General features: G+C 48.5%; 1 protein-coding gene across 14 annotated transcripts in view; it reads left to right on the top strand.

Moving 5' to 3' along the window:
- PTPRF (protein tyrosine phosphatase receptor type F) overlaps positions 1-22,326 on the top strand; it is a 398,994-nt gene that overhangs the window by 349,553 nt on the left and 27,115 nt on the right. For 9 of the 14 annotated variants that reach the window (XM_057416512.1, XM_057416531.1, XM_057416501.1 and 6 more), the window contains 7 exons: positions 5,273-5,526; positions 6,212-6,302; positions 9,245-9,457; positions 12,500-12,654; positions 15,717-15,832; positions 18,619-18,651; positions 21,575-21,672. In XM_057416512.1, the coding sequence (XP_057272495.1) occupies positions 5,273-5,526; positions 6,212-6,302; positions 9,245-9,457; positions 12,500-12,654; positions 15,717-15,832; positions 18,619-18,651; positions 21,575-21,672 (960 nt within the window). The remainder of the gene's footprint in view (positions 1-5,272; positions 5,527-6,211; positions 6,303-9,244; positions 9,458-12,499; positions 12,655-15,716; positions 15,833-18,618; positions 18,652-21,574; positions 21,673-22,326) is intronic. The other 5 variants (XM_057416581.1, XM_057416564.1, XM_057416554.1 and 2 more) reach the window with 1 other exon arrangement.

The raw sequence follows: 22,326 nt of genomic DNA, 5'->3' as shown, positions 1-22,326 counted from the left end.
TGCTAAATGCCCACTCCTCCCTTAATAGTGCCCCGAATTACTTGCCTTTTTGAAGGGAAATGGAAACTGGTCCAGCACCCCAAATCCCTGATGCTTTTCTCATGCGCATTTGCAGTGGTTATTTACACAACCCCAGTCAGTGCTTCACTCCATCATCAGCTTTCTCAAGTATCTCTTTGCCTGGTAGTCACTCAGCTGGGACCTACTAGTCACGCTGGCCATTGTAGCTCCTCAACAGTGGTTACACAAGCTTGTCCTGATGCCCGGTTCAGAGTCAAAGCACAAAAAATTATAAACGTGATTCAGTTGCAAGAGATTACCAGGACAAGGTGGTCTGAAAACCAGCCAGAGAGTTAAACTTTAGAGTGACTCTTCCTGCAACATGTCCTGTCTCAAACATCCAGATTGCCTTTATGAGTTACTTCAGAGCAGTGCGGCAGATGCATAACCTAAGGGAATGAAGGAGAGAAGCATCATCACCCTTCCAGAAGGTGTTTGAGGTGTGAGCAGCACAAGATGTGTCAGTGCAGAGGGAACTGCAGGAATGGCTGCTGCTCTCTTTTCTCCAACACAGTTCTGGATGTAGTTGTCATCCACCACTTACAACCTGATGTCTTGCTTCTTTAGTCAGCTCCCCAGTGTATAACACTGAGGTAGGAGGAAAACTAGAGTGTGGTGGAAATTTCTGCAGATCTCAGCTCCTCTCCCTTGAGAAACAAAACCAACATGTCTCATCACCAAAGATAATTTTCCACCCAGTCTCAGCAGCTACGTGCAAAGGTGGACAGGGGTGGGATCAGCATGACTTCCCTCCTTGCACATGCACCCTGCCATGCTGTGCCTAAAGAGAAAATGAAATGCCTGCGTGAGTTGTGGGGGATCCATGGCCAGGGGAACGAGGGGAAGGTCTTTAACTACATCAACATCAAAGTGTGTGAGCACCTTCCCTTCCTTGTTACTAGCTCTCCTTGTTTAAATCCTGAAGCTGAATTACCATGATCAATAGCAGGCACTTGTTAACATGCGTGTTAGCTGAAGCAGACAAGGCTTTTGTGAAGACCTCGTGGTATTCAAAGCTTTACCAGGCGTAGAGTGCATTAGGATCACTGCTCAGATATGTGGCCGCAAGTAACTTCCCAGAGCCTGGTTACTTTGCAGTCTGCTTCATCTTGCCTTATTCCTGTGACACAAAGCCCGTGTCTCTATCTGACAGCACTGTGCTAGAAAGGGACAGTGTGACCTTTGGAGCATTACCACCAAATAAGGATTGTGGAGTGGTTGGAGGTAGCCAGGAGCCAAGGATGTAATTCTGATGCCTTGTCTTGCAGCAGACTGTGACTCAGGGTCTGCCCCTGCTGCGGTTAACCCTCAGGTGACACAGGAGCAGATGGCTTTAGCTACTTGCTACTGAAGAGTAATCATGCAAGCAAGAGTATTAGAAGGATATTTCTCTAATAGTGTCTTCTTTCTATTAATATTCCCAGGCTTGCAGACACACGAGTCAAGGCCAGGAGCTGAGGGGGTCAGCTCCAGGTCATTGATTGTGCTACTCGAAAGAAATCCCTAACCTTCAGGATGTTGTATTTTTATAAACAGGGTTCACCTCTCTTCTCTATTTCAGGAACACGGGGTGCTGAGGCCAGAGCCTAATATTGTAACTAGCATAGCAGATAAATCTCCATGGGAACAATTAGTATTATCTACACTTGATAAACAGTCTCATGCTAAATCTATGTCTCAAAGGGTGTCATATTCTACTTTAACAGGTTTAATTAAAGTAGGTATTGTTCTGACAATGAATAGTGAGGCACAGGCAGGACTGGAGCTTTTTTTTAACAGAGGATGAACTGGGACCTTACAAATTTTCATTGCCACCAAATCAATAATGAAGGCTTGAGTTGTCTTGGGGGAATTTTCACAGCTTCTTCTGGTCCAGGAGACAAATTCCTTGTAAAATGTTGCCCAGCAGTTGTGGTGGAAGAGAGGCACTATTCCTTTTCTGTTCCAGTGTGCTTGCAAAAAGCTGTTCTGGAGCTTTTATGGAAAGTGCAAGATAAATGCAACCTTCTCCTTGGGGAAACTGAACTTTCCTGAGACACATTCTTCAACTTAAGAGTAGGACGGGGAGCATATTGGTTAAAGACAGCAGCACAAGGTATTCTACAAATGGGGAGAAGGAACAGCAGCTTTTGAAAATCATTATGATACAGGTTTGAAAATAATCCTGAGGATGCTGGGTAGTGCTTTCTCACAGTGTATCCCATGGAATGTAGTAATTAACTCCTGCCCGCAAAAAAAAAGCAGCCTTGTCTACTTCTCCATCAAGTCATTATCTTTTCCAGTGTTGCACACACTGTGTCTTTTCATCTTTTAGTTTAATGCATTCTTTTCTGCCTTGAAATCAAGCAGCAGACTTTCAGGAGTGACATTTGGACCCACCTAGCTTTGCAGTTGTTCTCTTGTGGGTAAGAGCAGCACAAATGACATTTTACAGCAATCCATGGGCTAGTCAGCAATGTTTGGCAGTTCAGAGCCCTTGGGCCAAATTTGCTGCTGACTTAAGTAGTTACCAGTGGGCCATGATGCAACCTCTAAATAGCATTCCTGCTTGAGCTCCCGGGCATCTTCAGCTGCACGCGAATGACTGTTTCTGAGCCCTTATGTTATCGTAAGGTTTGTGTAGAGGCCATAACTAATGGTGCATAAGATTGGAGAAGACAATGTGTTATGGCAGGTAAAAGAACGTAGAACTGTTGCAGGAACTGTGAAAAGGGGGGATGGTGGAGCATGCTTCGGGAAAGCATTGCAAATGCCAATTTCACTGTCGTTGTTCACGGCACTAAAAATCATCATCTAATGTCAGGACTGAATTGGAGACTGTGTCCTGGTCAATTCCAGTGCAGAGCAAGCAGAGAAACTCTGAAGTACCCAATGATCGCTTCTTCCTCCTCTCACTCCAGGAGAACAGCTATGTCCCACAGAGATGGCTCATGTGCGGGTGAGCACCTTCCCTAGAGCACACACAGAAGCCGTTTATTAGAGAAGAATTTGTGATGAGCGATCTCATCCGAGAGGCAGTGGAACTCTTTGTGGGCTTTGCATCCTTCCAGCGTAGCTCTTAATGTTGGAAGCTTGGTTATGTTCAAGTCTTTGTTGGAGCACATGAAGGGAGGTTCCATGTTCCCCCAGGACACCTCTGATTAGCTCTCATCTAGAATGTCTGGACCTGCAAGGGGTAGTGCTGGAACAGACAGCAAAGCTGCCGAGATGACTTGAGGTCTAGCAATCCTGTCTTTGTTGTTCCTGCTTCTGTGTCAGAGCAGGGTGAAACCTGGCAGCTAAGTATCCAATATTTAGTGCTGTAAGAAGCATTTCTTCATTATACTTCCTTTTTTTTTCACTCACTTCAGCACCAATCTGGTGTACATGTCTTTGGAGAAAGGCATTAAAGCCCAGGAGAAAATCTCTTAAGAGGAGTTGCAGCAGAGAACCATTCCCTCTAGCCATCCTACCTCTCCTGAGCACGGGGCAGCCAGTGCAGGGGATGTGTCCATGCAAACCTGTGTTATTTTAGTACTTGATACTTACTTTTATAGTTCATCCCTGAAGATTGAATCATGTCAACAAATGAGATTGGTTGCTTCTCTTCTCCATTGCTGGCTCCTCACTGTGGCTCTTTTACGTGTTGGGTCTCTCTTCTCAGCAACAAAAAAGCTGGGGCTCTTTTCCTATCCTGACCTCTGTGCAAAGTGACCTAAAGAAGGTTTGAAGTATGCTGTGCACACCACTGTTTGAATAAGACAAAAGCTGAGCTGCAAATTCCAGGCCTAGCCTGGTTCTTGCGGTCCACTGTCCTTCAGACCTCTTTGCAGGGCCACCTTTCTCCCTGCTTCACCACAAAATACTAGAGCAGTGCTAATGAGCTCCCCTTGTGCCAGCGAACCGGCAACATTCTGCCACCTGCTAAAAAGGTGACTTGGAAGGAGAGTTTGGTCCCTCCCTTGCTGCCTGTATCAGCCTGAATGGTGGGCTCAGCTGGTGAAAAATCCTTTTTACTTCAAGTAATTTTTCTTCCACAGAGCTGTCTGCTCTCTCCCAAGGCTGCTGTTGGAAGGAGCACATTTTATGGTGTGGTCTCTGCCTGTAACACCTAATAGCTGCCGTGGTTTAACATGCTGCAGCTCTGCCAGTTTTTGGCATGCTGTGTCTCTCCACTGCTATCCACAATCCAGCTGGACAGTTGCCCGGTGGAAGGAAACATGCTGCTTTATCATAGCTGGGGCACAACCTCTGGTCTCTCTGGTTCTCTACACCCCATTTGCCTTTGTCTCCAGGAACTGTTTGAGTTTCTGGCTTTCCAGAGGCAGTTGGTTTTGGATGCAGGAGTTGTTCCAGTAGGATCAGAACTGAGGTTCTCACAGCAGACGAGGGACATTTGGTGCAGTTAATACAGCAGCGCCTATGGCTGCTGTGCCTGACAGGAGATGGGGGTCCTGCTTATCTGCAGCAGGGGACTGAGAAAATGCTGTTAGCTGAGGGGCCAGTGGGCCCAAGGCAGGAAACTGTGCATGGGGGCTGCCCACTGCCTGTGCCACCAGCAGCCCTGCTCTGCCCTGCACTGCTGCAAGCATGGCAGGGGAAAGCAGCTCCAACCTCTTGCCCACGGCTGCAGCATCTGTTGTCATGGCAACAACGGGATGTCACACCTGCAGAGCCCTGTTATAGCTCTGCATAGGATTTGTTGGATCATTGGTGAAGCATGTAACCCCCAGTCATGCTGGGAGGGGGATAGTCTGCGTTAATCATTCCATGAGGCATGAGCTGGGAGACACAGGAGTGACACCAATTTAAAGCAGACGGGATTTTACACCAAAAGCATATTGTGTGTTGTAGCCTCGTGAGACAAGAAACAAAGACCCATCCATCTCCACACGAGGGCAAAGCACAGCCATCTGGCTTCCTCCCCCAAAGCGACAATGAAAAGCAGTGCATGTGGCACCACCAGCCCCACCATTGGCACCAGCCACCCAGGCTTTGCTGAGATGACCCCCTCTCTGCTCCATCACTATAAGGCACAGGGAGGACAGCTCAACCCTCTGCTGGGGGTTGCTCTTCTTTAACTAAAGATTTATGGCTGTTTATGAAGCGTAAAGTGGTCGAACCACCTGAGGATAAGCCCAGAGCCAAATTGTCATCTTTAACGCTGCTATTTTGTGTGTGAGTTTTCATCAGCAGCTGTCGGTTGCATGAGCATGTCTTTTTCCCATTTCAGATTCTGTACAATAGCCAGAGTGTGGAGGTGGACGGCCACTCGATGAAGAAACTCATAAGTGACCTTCAGCCAGACACGGACTATTCTTTTGTGCTAATGAACCGTGGGAGCAGTGCTGGAGGGCTCCAGCATCTTGTCTCAATCCGCACGGCTCCTGATGTCTTGCAAAGCAAACCCATCGCCACAAACAAGTACATACAGGAAGGAAAATTCACACTCGCCCTTCCCAAAGTCCAGACCACTGTGCCGGTTAGGTAGGTGCCGTGCCTGAGCATTGAAGGCAGAGCGGGGGGCTAGAGATGGGGGAAAAAAGGCAGAGCAGACCTCTGCCAGCCTCTGGATTTTGTAACCTAGGAGTGAATTTCTGAGAAGGCTGTGGTACAGAGCCAAGCATTTACTCTTAACAGGGGATCATGCTGCTGGCTCTTTCTGAGCAAATATTTGTGTGCAATAAAATTAAGACAATTCTCTGACAGTTTGCCCTCACCCTGGTGGGTACACTCCAGATGCTACCAGCAAAAACACAGTTGAGGATCAGGAGGGACTTTCTCTGATGCTGTATAACATCCTTTAAATAAATAATGCCTAAAGCCTCAAGGAGATTAAAAAGGGAGTTTGTGGAAGTCTCATTCGTTACTGTGGTATCCTTGTGCTGAAGCACAATTCCCCCAGGATTCTTGCTACAATCCGATTATATAAATGTCCTTCTCACAGCTCCTACACCACCCTCTGGAGCACAGTCTGTAGATCTTCATTAACCTAATGAGTGCTAACGGGAGTATTCTCTTCTGTGGTGCTGCTGGAAAACCAGCCTCTTCCTTACTGAACCCAGGCCAGGGAAAGGAACAGGTTGTCCCTGGGAGGCATATGGCACATTGTTTGGCGACCTGCCAGAGAGATGACTTAGGGTCCAGTGCTTATGGCTTCTTTCCTTCCCAGGTGGTACTACATCGTGGTTGTGCCAGCAGATCAGAGCACCAGCAGCCCAACTGCTCGGTGGCGAACACCTGATGAGATGGAGCTGGACCAGGTAGGAGACTGTAGAGCTGCTGTGATGGAAGTGGCTCCCAGGTAGCCAACAACATTTTGCCCAGGCCTCGTGGCAGTAGCACAGATGCAGCGATAGAGGTGCAGGCTGTATGTTAGAGGTGGGATGTGCAGTGCACTCAGCCTTTCTTGGCTGGTGACAGCATGTAGGAAGGAGGCTGGAGTCAAGCAAGAGAGGAGACATCTCCCAGAATGTGCCCAATGAGCAGATCACATTTGAGTATCTCAGAGCTCTGCTCAGGACAGATCCTGTCTCAGGATGTACACTCTTCTCAGCCTTTTTTAGCTGAAGCAACCATGCTGATTTTGAGAACAGGCTAGAAGAAAGAAGTATTATTTTCAGTTTATTAAGCTGTGGTTCTGTCAGGAGGCTTTTTTCTCTCTGGATTGGACCTAAGCCTACAGTTTGGGTGAAGAGTGAGCTCTAGTATTTAAGAAAACCTGCAAAGGCCCCTTCATGCTTGCTTGTTAAAGGCTCTCGGCATTCACCAGCCCATTCACCCAAAGAAGCAGCTTATTCTGTGCGGCAGTCTGCCAACATCAGCCGATGTGGGTGTCAGGAGAGTCCCACACAAGGGGACTGTGGGCTCGCTCTTTCCTGTACGCACTCCCCGCCCCAAAGTAATAAGGAAAAATTCCAAGAAATCACACAGAGAAGGGCCATTCAGAAAACAAAAAGTTGCAGACTCGAAGTACTCAGAAATTACAAAGCATTAGAAACTGTAAGTCAGCCCTTGCTTATCATTAATTTTTAATTACATGATTGCACTCTTTTCCATGGGGTCCCAGCTCACAGTGTGTTGGGGGATCTTGTGTGGTGGAGAACCATCATCTACAGGCCTCCTGAATCATTTCATTGCAGAAGCTGGAAAACATCGTAAGAAATAGAAGACTAGGATTAGAAAGAATGGCTTCGTTATGAGCTTTAGGTGGTTGAAAGCTATCAAGAGAACTGGTTTCTATTTCTGTTTCACTCAGCCCTGGGCAAATGATTTAAAACAAAATTTTCATTAGCAACCACTGTCTTGTATGTTCTAGTTTTTTAGAGTGCCCAGTTTGAGATCCTGGAGCCTCATTTACAAAGCCTAAGCATGCCCAGCTGCAGAGAAAGTCAATAGGAGCCCCGCTGGATACAGTCAATGCTATAGAAAAAAAATGCTAAGTTTTCTTTAAAAAGAAAACAAGCCAACGTCTTTTCAATTTGACATTCAAAATTACTGGGCATTTTTTACATTAATGTCCCTGTGTCTCTGTTCTCCGTCTGTAAAATTAGGATAATCGCTTTCATCTCACCTCATATGGGTGTTTGAAAGATAAGATCGTTAATGTTTGTGAAGCACTTGTAATATTCTAGCGATCAGCACCATAGAAAAGCCCATGAGGAAATTATTAATTTTGTCTTCAGAGCTGGATTTGAATAGTAAGCAATAAACAATGCCTCGGGCTGCACAATACAGAGAAGAAAACAAAATACGGAATAGCTGCTCTTTGATTAAGCACTGTCTGTCCTGTGTATTTAACAAAGCTGGAGAGTTACAGGAAAGAGTGTGTGACCATGCAGTCATGGATTGTAACACAGTGCACACACATAAGGCTGAATTAATTTTGCACGGGCAATATTGATTTTCTAATTTATCAGGATCTGAACTTTGCAAGCCTGGTGTTCTTTTGATGCAGGTTTTTCGTGTGTATTATATATGTCAGTGGCAGCGGCATCTAACAACCTTAACCACAGCTGCAGCCCTATGGTTTCATGCACATTCAGCTGTGCTTTCTGCCCCAAAGAGCTCAGCTGTAATTTCAGCCAAGATACAAGAGGTGTGTGCAGGGAGCAAACTTCACCATCCAAAGGCTATGTTTCTGCCTTTTCCCTCTACGGTGACAAGGCTATTTGTGAAACAGATTTCTTCATCCTCTTTTCCTTTTCCCTTTTTTTATTCTCCTTCCTATTTTTATGGTGATACTGCAATAAGTTTTAGCTTTTCTAAATTGCTCCAACATGAGTATTCATAAGAAGGCAAGAATGGACTGTCAAGGGTGAAAGAGTGGGGGGATGCATTACCCATCTTTTCCTCCTCAGAGTGAGCTCAGCTCAGCAGCATGGCTTTGTGTTCGCATCACTGTCTCCAGCCCCACTGATGTTCGCTGTCTACTCTGACAATGCTGCACTGATACATTTGTGTGTGAAATGTATTTCATGCCTCCTTCTTCATTTTAAATTAGAATTTCTGTTCTAAGCCTGATACTTGGTTTTATTCATTAGAAAAACATCTTTAAACATCTGAGAGTCTTTCTTAGCAGTGTAATTGAATTTTTGTGTGTTTATATCCTTTTTCATGAATTTGTGGCTGACTATGAAATTTGCCATTTTTACTCTGAGCATCCCATGAAATCTGTTACTGTTCTGTGTGATTTACACGAAGTCCTGTCTGCTACCCAGCAGCAGGTGAAATACCAAGGCACTGACAGAAGGGAAGGGGACACAGCAAATGTCACTTTTTCCCTATACATCAGTGTCAGCTGATGTGCATCCCTATGCATAAAGTGTGAGTTGCTGTCCAGACCAATATTTGGGACACAGAACATGGTCCGGTTCCCTCACAGCACGTTGAGATATATTAACTCAGGCTGACAGGCACAGCCAGGCTGTCTCAGGCCTAACATTCATTGTGTTGGCATCCCAGGGCTCAGGACTTTCCCAAAGCTGACATTCTGGTGGAGGTCCTTGCAGTGAGTGTCTGCAGACAGGTGCTACAGCAATGCCTAAATGTATAACACATCTCTCTGGGTTTTTTTTGTACCACTGCATACAAATCAAACCTGGTATCATCTCCCTTCCCTTCCACCCTGCTGAGTCCTGAGGTAACAGTGTAAGGTGGCGTCATGCTGGGCAAAATGATAGTGATGGACCTTGTTTGTCCCCAGTTGCTGGAGGCCATAAGCCAAGGGAGTCAGAACAGACGCCAGCGACGCCAGGCAGACAGACTCAAGCCCTACATTGCTGCTCAAGTGGATGTGCTGCCCGAGACCTTCACCCTGGGGGACGAGAAGAACTACAAAGGTTTCTACAACAAGCCCCTGTCGCAAGACCTGAGCTACCGCTGTTTTGTGCTGGCCTCACTGGAGGATGGGGACACGGTAAGGACTTTCTGTTGGGGGAGCACTGCCTTTCCTGGCAGAGCTGGGGTGGGCTCAGTGCAGGCAGGGTGAACAATTACTGCAAGCCAGGATGATGGAGTTTTCTCGTAAGAGAGGAGAGTGAGCCTGCATAGCTGGCCTCAACAAGCTGAGGCGGCCGTGGGAGTTGACTTGATAGATGGTGTTGTTGGAGGGAAATGGCACGTACCTTTGACATAACAGATGAGAGTGGAGGGCAGTGTCAACAAACGTGCTGTACACAAGCTCAGTTGTGGCTTGGTGGGCTGTGCCCAGAGCAGAGCTTGACACAGGGTTGGGATGGGATAGGTTCTCATTCTGCTTTTGTTCAAGTAAATGACTGTGGCAAACAGCCCCTTAGAATCCCGCCCTGCACAGCAGCTGCTGAGGCTCTGCAGTGAACAGGATGCTTCCTCTGCTAACCTGCCTTCACAGGCTCTTCTCTGGCCAGAATGTCACTTCCAGCTGACATCTGGAGAAGCCAACCTGATCCCATCACAGTGGGCTGTCAGCAGGGCAAAGTGGCACAGTTGCCTGCGGCACAGGGGCTCTTGCTCCTGTGCCTCCTTGCTAGAGGCAAATGGGGTCTGCCTTCGTCAGCAGCATGCTGCCAAGCACATGGGGCCTAGGCATGTGAGGGGGAAGGCAGTAGCTGATGGAATAAACAGGCAGTAGCACAACAAGACCTGTCCAGCTGTAAATATGAAGGACAGGAGTGGTGGTGGAATCTGTAGCAGCAGCCAGTGTGTAAATAATTAAAATAATAGAGATGCACAGAATCCTTTGGTCAGCTTCCAGCTGCGGCTTCCTTCTTCAACCTTGTTTCCTTGTAATGGCTCATTAGGGCTGGTCAAGTTCTTCATTACTCATCCAGCTCACGTGTTCTTGTGGCAAGATGCACACGCTGGTAAGAGAAGGAGAGTCAGAAATTAGCAGCAAGATAGGGCAGCAGCCTTAAGATGTGCTATCCTGGCAGTCCCTGTAAAGAAGAGATGACCTTAACTAGCTGATCCCAGACTATCATCATCATCATTCCCCTAGCATTTATCTGCCACAGCCCTTCAGTGAAGCACCCACCAGCAGAGTTGTTACACCCTGCTCCTAGAGACCACCTTTTTGCGTCCCCCACTGTATCATATCTGTTTTCATGTGAAACGTAAGGCACTCTGTCCAAGGCTGTGCACTATCTCCCCCCCTCAGCTCCTCTTAAATCACTTGCTCTGGTGTCATCAGGCAAGTGTAACATTGCCATTCTTCAAAGGCAAAGGGGGGTGTGGTTGAAACACCATCTCTGGAGAACAGGGGCACATGCACCTTGCAGTCTGCCTTTGAAAATGCCACTGAGATAACTGTCTTTCTGATCTCTTCTGCTTCTGTTTTCTCTTGGAAGGAGGCATCTCCAAAGCATGTCTTCAAAAAATATGAATCTTTGTCCCTTGCACAAAGCTTTGGAGATGGACACATGTGTTACTTTGCTGCATAGATCAGCATGCTCCTTCCCCCTACCTAATGCAGTTCGATCTTTCTGAGTAGTCATAGGCAAAGCCTTTGTGCCTTCTTCATGGAGTAGCCACTTGCCACTTACATATAGGGGAGCCCCAGGCCTTCTGTCCCATCCTCTTACTACCAACGTAGCATCTTTGTCTGCTATGCTCAGATAGAGCTGTTGCTGACTCCTTGCTCCATTGTTTGACGTAGATAAGGGGTGCAGGATAAGGCTGATGGGTTGCAATGATCCCATGGAGATTCCCTTTAGGAACAAAGCTGAACCAGGACCCAGCAGCTATTTCAGGATCACTGAAAAACGGCTGAAAGGTTTCACAGACAAAGCAGGAACCACCCCTCCAGCCAGTGGCATCTCTGACCACTGATAAATATGAGGAGAGCAGCAATGATGCTGCACCTGAGTGTGCTGCCAGAAGGATGTCACAGATAAGAGCATTTTCTGTACTCCATGCATGTTTGAAACCAGGCTGGCTGGAATCAAGAGCACCTGTGAGAGGAGATCAAGATGTGCATTTGTGTGACACCAGCACGCTTGATTTTTCCCTTTCTTCTCAGATGCACCTAGACATGAAGTGTGTGTTTAAACTTCGACCTTAAAGCAGGTTTATAGATCCATGGGCACCTCTTCAGTGACTGAAACTTTCTATGGCAGGAGCAGAGCTTTTCTGGCTCCCTGATGCCAGGCAGCAGGTGCTTCTCAAAAGCCACAGGCACTGAACTCCTGCAGCTCTAGCCCTCTGACAGGGAGAAAGGATTACTTTTTGCAGCACTTAACCCTTCTGACCCAGCAAGGCTGAGCTGTGAAGGGACAGCACAGTTCCATAATCCTTAGCAACAGCAGCAGAACAAGCCAGGTGCAGTGTCATTTTTCTGCAGGAAGGGTTTGGGTCTCTGCTAATCTCGTCTTGCTGGTGGGGCTAGAAAGCTGTCCCTTCAGGTTGCAGAAGTCTCTGGAAAGGAGCCTGTAAACATGAGCTCCTTTCCAAGGTGTGTTTGTCAGGGCTGAGACATCAGGTAGAAAATGTTCCTGTTATTTTGTTCCTTTAAGAAAACCACACAGCCCAGCAGGGGTTTTCCTAATACAGCCCTGTCCTGGAGAGTTGTGTTGATATCAGCACAGCAGGTATTATAAACCACTTAGGAATCATCAGCCAGCCCCACTGTGCAATTGGTTAGGATTCAACAGCCTGTGATTTGGCTCCAAGAGAATCCAGGGCTGGCAAGTGACTCTTAGCTGGGCTGCTCCAGTTTGGCACCTGGAGGCCAGGTCTGCCAGCCAGGAAGTTAATGGCACTGGTTTGCACCAGGAAGAGGCTGGTGAGAGGTTGGCAAGACCACAGCATGACCTCTTCCTGATTCTGAGAGAGGGAGGATCCAGGTGTGCTGCTGGAGTTTTAGAAGCATGACCATTCCCTGCTGGCAGAGGCAAGGGGAAACCTCTGCATTTCAGGGGTGTAGCTATTGCTTTAGCATAATGGATACTTGCTTTTCTCTCCCTCTCCTGCCGGTGCTGTTCAGAAGAGATACGCAGCCAGCCCCTACTCAGATGAGATTGTGATGGAAGTAGCTTCAGCAAAGCAGCAGGATGAACCGGAGATGCTGTGGGTGATGGGACCTGTCCTGGCTGTGATATTAATCATCATCATTGTCATTGCCATACTCCTCTTCAAAAGGTGAGATCCGGTCCAGAACATAGCAGTTTCAACATTAGCACTACAGGTAACAGCTCTTGCAAGACCCTCCTTCCTTCAGATATGTGGTGATGTGATAGACAGTCCTTGGTGGTCACGGGAAGGAGGAAGGTCTCTATCTGGCACAGCAGAAGGCTGCCTTATAAAAGCAGCAGAAGGGCTAGGCATGCAGAAAGTAATTAATATCAGCCCCAAGACACTGAGCTGCTGTGGATTCTGGAAACGTGTGAGCTGTGGGACAGAGGAGGGCAGCTGTGTCCATATAGCCAGTCTGCTGGCTACTCTCTGGTCTCACAGCTTGCATCTGCAGCCTTGGGGACTTCTCTAGTACTGGTTTTCTGTGGAAATCGCCTGCTTGATGTCTGGCAGGTACCCCCACTACTGTGAATTTTGACTGAGGAACATGGCCTTGGCAGTGAGAACAGAGCATGGATGTGACAGGCTGAAACCAGAGTAAGAGCTCTCTTTTTGAGGCCTCTCAGCCCTGGCTACTGGATCAGCACCATCCACACTCTGTGCTCGCAGCTGAAGCAACCACCTGCTTTTGCAGAGCAGTCCTGCTAGAGCTATAACTGTAGTGTGAGATGATTGTTAGTCCTCCCAAGGAGGCACAGGTTGCGTTTGCATGTGTTCGGGTAGCCTGTTCAATTACAGTAGGTCATTCTCTATCAGCTCAGCTCCGAGGTTCTGCTCCTCCTGGACTCTCTATTTACATATGTATCTGTAGCTCGGGGAGGAGGGCTGGCTTTGTTGTCTGATTAAATGGAGCTCTGCTGTGCATGTGCAGCCAGTGCCTTTCTGTGTGAGTGATCATCTCCTTTCTTCTGTTTCTGCTCTTCCCTGGATCTAGTAAGCAAGAAAGGTATGAATCCTTTTTATCTTCTTGTTTTGCTAAAATTTCAAGTCTATTTCTTTTCTGAAAAATAAGCCTGAAGCTACTAAGGGGCATCTTTGTTTTTGGGAGCATGGAGCATGCCAGCCCTGGGGGTTTACAAAGACTTTGTTTCCTCAGAGGTATCAGCCTCCTAGCAATTGCCAACCTCTCACAGCTCTTCGGGAGACAGTTCCAACATAAATACTTCCCAGATTGTTTTTGCAATTAAATTAAAAATCAAAAAAACTACAACACAAGCAGTTATAGGCATTTCTTTGTTTTCTCAGTCACTTCAGACTGAGAGCTGTTCTGTCGAGAATGCAGGTGCATTCTTGCACTCTAGTGAGGAAGCTTTGAGGGAATACCACGCCATTGTAAGAAGTGTTTGCTGGTCCTTAAGGAGGTAAGATGGCCCCAGGGGGGATTTCTGTACCTAGGCCCCTTAGACAGCAAGGCTTAGCTTTACTTTGTCCTAGAGTCTGGTGTGGATGGAGCAATAGGAAGTAGTACCAATCGACTGTGCTCAGACCTGGCATTCATGCCCCTGCAGCCTCCCAGCTCATGCATCAACAGCATACCCGACTCCAGCACCACCCACATGCTCAGAGTGATGCTGTGTTATCCTACAGGTTTTTGCTGTCCAGCTTGTCTTTGGAGGGATTTTTCCCAAAATTTATCTGTGCAGCGTATTCACAGTGTCAGCTCTACAATGGGAATGAATTGTAGCTGAGTAGTGGTGGATAGCTTGGGATCTGAAGGTTTGTTTTAGCAGTTGCCCTGACTAGACAACTAATGAAAGACACAAACATGAATTATGTGCTGTGCCCATTCTCCATAAAAGGCAGGCCACTTTGCTCAAGGGCTCAGGGACTGGAACACCGTAGCACATGGCACATCCTGCTGTGTTTCTGATAGGAGAAACAGTGCTTTATTTGTTTGCCATGAATTTTCCGTTCTTTCTATCGGTGCTCTGAAGGCTCAGCTCTTTTGTCTCAATCCAGGCAGCTAGAAGGCTTCAGAGATGTTGAGATGACTTAGAGCAGTGTAAGGCTCACAAGCTGGTTCTCCCCACTGAATAGTTCCAGTATTTGATACAGCCACAGGCTGCAGATGGAACATTTCTGACCATACATGGCTCAGGGTCACCACCATCCGGAGATGCATCTGCCTCTGTGCAGAACCTGGCAACCCTTCAGGGTGCTCTGAAATGCCTCACAAGGGATTAGAAAGCAGAGACTGACTGTAGTGATCTGCAGGATGGTGAATGTGCTAGTATTCGTACAGACTAGCACTGATGCAGCTCCCTCTCTTCCAGGAAACAGCAGGTCAGCAGAGGGGTTCACCATCCCACAGAATCCATTTTGGGGCTGTAGCCAAAAGACAAAGTCTCTGTGTTTTGATGCATGCTCAGCATGTTGGCAAAATGTCAGGGTCAGCACAGACTCAGAATAGAGTACTGTATTCCTGCTCCTGCCCAACACCCCTGTCTGCTGCATGGGTATATCCACTGTATTTGTAATACATACCAAGAAATCACTAGTAACTCTTCTTGCAGTCTTAGATTTTCTTTAATATTCACTTGTCCACTTTTTGAATGGATCTGTCCCTGTTTTGACTGTGAATTCCAGCAAGAGCCTGAGGTGGTGGCATTGCTCTAGGCATAAATACGGCATGAAGAGACAACAGTGTATTTTATTGTTCCATTAATACACGCCTTGGGTGCCTTCAACCATTCAAGACATGTATTAATGGCCCAATAAAACACACCCTGAAGAGCCTTTACACTATTATATTACAGCATTCTATATTTAAATATTTCTGATACTTGGGAAAAAAAATTATTATATCCTTCCACTACAGGAAATAGTTCCTTGAGAGAGTAAGAGGAGACAACATCTTACATCTATTTCCTCTTTCTCTAATAAATATTTTGCAGAATATGACATTTCAAAGTGCCTCACTAATCAAACTTCTGCCATTGCTTACATATAATCCTTCCTGTTTCAGAGCTGGAAAACTGGAGGCACAGAAGATGTGACTTGCCAAGAGCCCATGGGAGCCTGGGATGGAGCTGGGTGTCTGGGACACAGGGACCCAGTCTCCTTCCCAGGTGGTTCATGCTGGTCTCTTCCAGAGCTCACCTACTTCTCTCTGTCCTCTCTGTCCATAGAAAAAGGGCACATTCCCCCTCTTCCAAGGATGAGCACTCCATTGGCCTGAAGGACTCGCTCTTGGCCCACTCCTCTGACCCAGTTGAAATGAGGCGGCTCAACTACCAGACTCCAGGTAAGGAGCAGCCAAGCCCCCTCCTCCAGTTCCCTATGCCAGAGGAATTGCAGTCCTACCATCACAGCAGCTCTGTACCTTCTCAGTCACAGTGGCACAGAGGGAGCTTAGACCAAGGATATCCCAGTGTGCCCTCTCTGGTTTGAAAATGCTTCTCTCTGGCCCTGTCACTGCAGGAGCAAAGGGCTAGGGAACCTAGATAGGGACAGCCTATTGTGTGATGTGTGTCAGACATTGCATGGAGCTCAGTGTGGTTGTCCTGAGCCAGAAGGAGCCTTCATGCAAAGTTGGGAGAGCTCACCAGAGCCCACACCTCTGTTGTTCCCAGATGCTGTGCTGTGGGATTCAGTGCTGAGCACCACTTTCATTGCTGGCCATGGGGACTGAGCTGGGGAGGGGATCAGGAGTTTACAGAGAGCCTCTGTACTGCTTGGGGTGTCCCAGCAGTTTCATCCTGGCATCTTTGGTGTGCCGACTCCTGCTCTGCTGAAGTAAGGGTGAAGAGAAGAGCTACCTGCAGCCTGCATTGCTCTGCAGCTAGTGCTGTGGCCCAGTGAAGGAATGCTGCTGGTCGCAGTGGTTGCAGCACAGAGGATGGTTTTTCAGTAAAAGCTGTTGCTTTCTGCATGCAAGTGTTTGCTGCAGAGCATCTCCTCATGCCTGCACTGGCCTGTGGTGCCTGGTGGTGTAGGTAGTTTGCCAGCCAGCAGAGACAACTGTACTTTGCACTGCAGAAGGGTCTTGTGCTGCTGCTTTGTGTCTGAATGTCTCTGATGGCACCAGAAGTATACAGTACCTGTCATTGTAATGATCAGAAACAGACTCACCCTGACTCATTCAGAGCCTTTCAGAGAGTCCAAGTCCTAGATGAGGTGGGGGAGTGCTTGGGCTTTTGTGATGGAGGAAGCAGTTCAGCAATAAATGAGGCACACACAACTCTCTTCTAACTTGCAGCTCCTCCTGGTCTGTAACCTACTTTCCTTTTCCTCCTGCTGCTCATTCATCTTAAGAGCTTTCATCTGACAGGAGAGTTTTAAAGGGACTGTTTCCTGATGTAAACCTGCCATGTTTGGGAGGAATGGTAAGAGGAGCCTTTCTTGTTGCCACTGACAATGATCTGGCTCAGACCTGGGGTGGGCCTCACCAGCACGTTTCCCTCTGTGCCAAAGCAGCTGTCAGAGATCCGTAGTTAACACATCTCCCAGGCAGGACCAATAGCAGATCTCATGGGTAGGATGCAGTGAGAGCCTGGCAGTTAATTGGCAACAACGCAGACCAGCATGGTATTCCAGCATGGGAGGAAAATGCTGTTGGGAGCAAGGTAGGCCCCTGCGCGAGAGGAAGAACATCTCAACAGGCGAATCACTGGGAGCAGCACTAGGGGAGAGGGTCACACACAGTCAGCAACAGCATGCAGCTTCTTGAGAAGGAGCAAGGTCTTGAGCAGGGCTGTTCCAAGGACACCTGTTCATGGGGACAGGCCTCTGTGACATGTCCCCACTGTGCAGGGACGCAAGAGCCAGCTTTGCTCTATGCTCATGGTTTACATTGAACAAGAGAAGCAAGACAGGTCAGGCTTGCATCTACTCCCATCTCCAGTGAGATTGGGAAGTTTGCAACAAGGGCGTTGCTTGCTAGAGCTGTAGGAGGGGTCAAGAGCTGCCTTCAAGAAAGGAGAGGAGTCCAGGAAATTCTGTTTTCCTGCCTAAGGATAAGACAAAGCCTGGTTTATTTAGTAAGTTTGCAGAGCTCTCTGGTGAGGCAAAAAGAAACCAAAGTGCCCAGTTCACTTGAGACAGCAGCAGTGTCCTGGGATGCTGCTAGCCAGCGCTCCCCCACAAAGTGACAGCACTGTCCTCCTCCCCCTGCATCACTTGTGAGGCTTTGCGGGGTGGAAGCAGGTGTCATGCAGCTAGAAGTGACGTGTTTCAGCTCCTGATGAGCTTGTTCTCATTAATGAGGAGGCATGAAAACCACGAAGCCCACTGGGCCCATGCTGTTGCCCCTGTCACCTGCCTGAGGTTGAGGCATTGTGGATGAATTGACAAGAGGTGCTATCCACCGGCCCTGCACGCTTCAGTAGTTGGTATCCCTGCTGGAGTATGCTGAGCAGGGAAAACTTGTTTAATGCATAATTAATGGGGCTACTGTTATTAAATATTAAGGTTTCTCATTTTTGTGGTTTTTACTTCAGACAAGGGTTATTTCCCCCACTGCTGGCCTCCCTGTACTAACGTACCACTGTGCCAAGCTGCTTGAGAGGATATGGGACTGGGCAGTGTCCCAGTACACCATGAAATGAGCCTGAGTTGCACTCCTCATGAGCTGCAAGTGAGCTGGAGGCTCAGGGACACTGAATGGAGGATGCTAGGCCTGAGTGCAGTCCCCCTGGCCACCAAGCAGCACAGATGTCCCCTATACCTGCCATCCACCTGCCCTTGCTGGCTCCTCTTGGGCATGGGGCTGTGGACAGTGCTATGAAGTAGCTCTTGGTGTCAAATGAAGACCTCTGTGCTCACTCCCCTGTGAGTATCTCCAGCTCCACGTGTTTGTCAGCATCAGAGGGTGGCTCTGACCAGAACCAAAAGCCTCGTGTGTAATGGCCAGGTGCACAGCAGCCCCAGGGCCAGGCAGTCAGTCCTGTGCAGGAGGGAGGCTCCTGGCGCTGTGGTAAATGGTGCTTTCCTCTGCATCTTCATCTCTTGGTCTTTCCATTTCTGTACCTCTGCGATGATGACTAAAGGCTAATGGGATTTCTGTTCTTGCCCCATTTCTTTTCTTTGCAGGTGCCAGTGTCCCCAGTTGCCCGAATGTCTCAAGTTAGTTTTAACTCCTGTATTTATCTTTTGACACCTTTTGCTTTTTCTTTCCCTTTCTCTCTCGTCTCTGTAATTTTTGTTTCAATGTCATGAAGGTCACCCTCACTCACAGCAGACTGTAGAATGGCAGTGATTTCACTTTTTGACATGATGTGCAGGGCCAAGCTCGGGTACTGTTTGCACGGCACTACAGCAGCTCACCACAGCACAGTGCAGAAGGAAGGCCCCGGGTGCTGGGCTGCTGGGATGCTCCTGTAGCAGCCGTTTGTCTGCTACCATGCCTCCTGCCCCCTCACAGTGCCATGCCAGGCTCTGCTGTGGCACCAGGCCTGCAGCTTGCCCTACGTGGGGACAGATAACCTCAGCCATTCTGGATGGGGTGGCCAGCTGAAAACCCCTCACAGACAGATTGAAGGGTGCTCTGCAGCCCAGTGGTTGAACACACTCTCCTCCTACCTCAGGCAACCTGCCTTCCCTAGGCTGGGTCACCTGTGCAGTAGAGTTGGGCAGAACAGATGCCAAGAGATGCCAGTCTTCTCTGAACTGTCATGCAGTTGGCCTGCTTGGCAGTGTTGGCACCAGAGTCCCAGGCACAGAGCAGAGGGACTGCTCTAGCAGGTTGGATGGAGTAGTATCAGTCTGTGAGTGCAACTGCCCCTTTATCTCATCTTGTGAGCTTCAGGTTGACTCTCAACCAACCAAAAGGTGTGTCCTCCCTCCTGCTTCATGTACAAGGCATCTGTGTATGCACATAGGAATGGAATAAATATGTAGGATAAATGCTTCCTTCAGGATCAAAGGCAAGGGCTTTGCAGTCTGCAGCCCTGCAGGCATTGTGAGACCTCTGAGCCCTGCTAGCCTGGTGGACATCTCACTGTTCTCTTGCTAGTCATTGGAAGAGCATGTGGAAGTCCTGGTAGTGTGTACAAATCTCTGTCTTGCCTTACACTGTCAGTGGCAGTTGTTTTAGGTTCATTGTAACAGGATACCAACCACCTCTTTCACACCATCTGCTCTTGCAGTGTTGCCTTGTTGCAACGCTCCTTTGGCCAGCAAAACTGAAGTTTGGTGAGATCCCCTTGTACTTCTCAGCAAAGATGAGTGTTTGCAGCTCTGCTGTGGTCCATGGTTCTGCTATATTTCATACATAACCACACAGGGATAAGCCCATACTGTGACTATGTTCCAGTCCCTTTCTTCATCCAGCCCCACACTTCTGTCTTGGTCCTGCACTGTTCTCATTCAATGGCTCATCCATAACAGCTCTATACTGCAAAGGCTGCTTCTGAGCTACAGCCTCTAGAGCTCTGGCACCAACAAGCATATTGTGCAGAAATCAGAGAATCAACTTTGTGTGCCTGCTCAGCCACATTGGGGATCCTGATGGGTGAAGTGGCAGAGGACCATTTGCAGGAAGACCTTTTCGCAAGGCAGAAGAGGGATATTTCCTTCTCTCTCTGCCCATGTCTCATCCGTGGATAGCTCTGCACTGTCAAGTGTTGGAGGGATGAGCGTGTGTTGGATCAGGTCTTACCTATATGCAGTGACATCAGATGTTTTTGGCAGAGGTGTGAGGAGCCCTGCTGTGCAGTGGCTGTGGTGTAACACTTCCATGTTATCACCTAGTGACTTGTCACCACTTTGTAAAATGCACGTACCCAGCCTGGGGACTGCTTCCTCACCTCAGCAGCCCATCACTGCCATCTGTGGCAATGTTATGGCTCCTTAGCAACTGGCCATGCTCCAGTTTGTCTCCCTGGGTATGAATCAACAGCTTCAGCCTATTAATAATCATTATTACCCATGTGGGCTTTCTGGGAAACCCACAGAGAAGCCGGTGGAGTCACGAGCCTTGGGAGTTGGATGAGCCAGGTTTTGGATGAGATGTTTCACAGCCACATTCCTGCTACTTCACATCTCAGCTTCAGACAAAGGTTATAATTGTTGAGCCCTGAATCCCAGGGCTCCAGAATGACTCCCCCCAGTCCTGCATGCACACCCTCACAGTACCTGTTCCCTATGCAGGGCTTGTGGGATCCCCTCCTCTATGCCTCTCCCCTGATCAGGGCTTGGGCTGTGCCCAGGATGAGCCATACTGTGCATCCCTGCTTTAGACAGGGCAAGACTTCTGCCATGGCTCGAGCTGCATCTCAGCTTGCAGCACCCTCCAAGAAGCTGCTCTAGAGCACATGGTGCCTTGCACAAGACACCCCAATGTGGAGCTGGATTTTGGGCCCTGGAGCTGGCTTTGCCTCTGGAGCACCCCTGAAAAGCACTGAGTTATGTGAATGCAGGCTGCTCCTCATGAAGAGTTGCTCCTCAGGTCTTACAAAGTTATGCAGTCTCTGACCAGGGGAGTAGCCATTCCTCCATGGGGCTCTTTCCGTCTTTCTCTAGGTCCCAGGGGCTGGGTCAGGATCTGCCTACCCCAAAAGCTGTGCACCTACACCACGGAGGTTTCCCTTGGTGCAGGTCTGGGCGAGCTTCTTCTTGGCTGATACTGTTGTTAGGGAGGATCAGCCTCAGCCCTTGGTGGTGAGAGCACCAGAGAATCAGTGTGTTCAACTTCAGCCCATGTGGGAGCCCATTCCTGCCAGGGGCTTGCTTAAGCCCCTGCTGCTGCGTGGCCTGCTCTGTGTGCCCTGTGGCTGTACTGTCCGAGCATGCTCACCCAGTCATGCACATTCTGCACATCACTTTTCTGTTGTGTTTCACTGAACCGTGTGCTCTGAGAGTGCGTGCAGCATGCTGCGTGATCTCGCCGACTTCACATCCATCCCACCCAACGCTTCACATAGTCACACATGTCCGCCTTGCACCCACCTTTTGGGTATGCTGTGCACATGCTGTTGTCAAGGATTCCTCGCCCGTGCAGAGCCATAACCGTTTTCCTCTCCCTCCTTCCTCCTTGTGTCTCTTGCAGGCATGCGTGACCACCCCCCAATCCCTGTGACGGACCTCGCTGACAACATCGACAGGCTGAAAGCCAACGACGGGCTGAAGTTCTCCCAGGAATATGAGGTGAGCATAAGAGTATGCCAGGCAGTGGGGGCAGAGTGATGCCAGCCAGGACCCCCAGCAGAGAGGGCTTGAAAGCTGAGCTGTGCCTCCTCTGCACTGGCATCGCCTGAGCAGGCCCTAAGCCAGGCCTGGGAGCCTGCCAGCATCCCCTGCCAGCATCTCCTGCCAGCCCCAGAGTGGTGGGAATTTGCCTTGAGCAGTTAAAGCATTGCTTGTACAGGGAAAAGGCCTTGCACCTGAATGCACAGCAACCCACCACACTCCCACCATGGTTACAGTCTTAGGAGTGAATGAAAGCTCATGTCTACCCACTTGGGCTATCACTTGGAAATATGCCTGTATTTACTGGCATATAGGGTTATATATAGAATCATAGAATAGTTAGGGTTGGAAAGGACCTTAAGATCACCTAGTTCCAACCCCCCTGCCATGGGTTTTATATATGCCAGGAAAGGGAGAGAAGGTAAGAGATGAATTCTAGCTAGTTCAAAGGATATGCTGCATGTCTCTGAGAAGTCTTGAAGCTTCTTTTTGCTCCATGAGAGCTGGCCTCCATGTAGGTCTGTCAGTCCACAGCATCCTGTACCCCTTCGTTTCCATATGCAATCAAGGCTTTGTTTTCTGTGCCATCTTCCTGCCAACAAACACACATTC

Source organism: Pezoporus wallicus, unplaced genomic scaffold (genome assembly GCF_028554395.1).
Source record: "Pezoporus wallicus isolate ANWC-B61680 ecotype Strahan unplaced genomic scaffold, APGP_CSIRO_Pwel_v1 contig_5908, whole genome shotgun sequence".
Taxonomy (NCBI): Eukaryota; Metazoa; Chordata; class Aves; order Psittaciformes; family Psittacidae; genus Pezoporus; species Pezoporus wallicus.
This window is presented reverse-complemented; position numbering and strand designations above follow the sequence as displayed.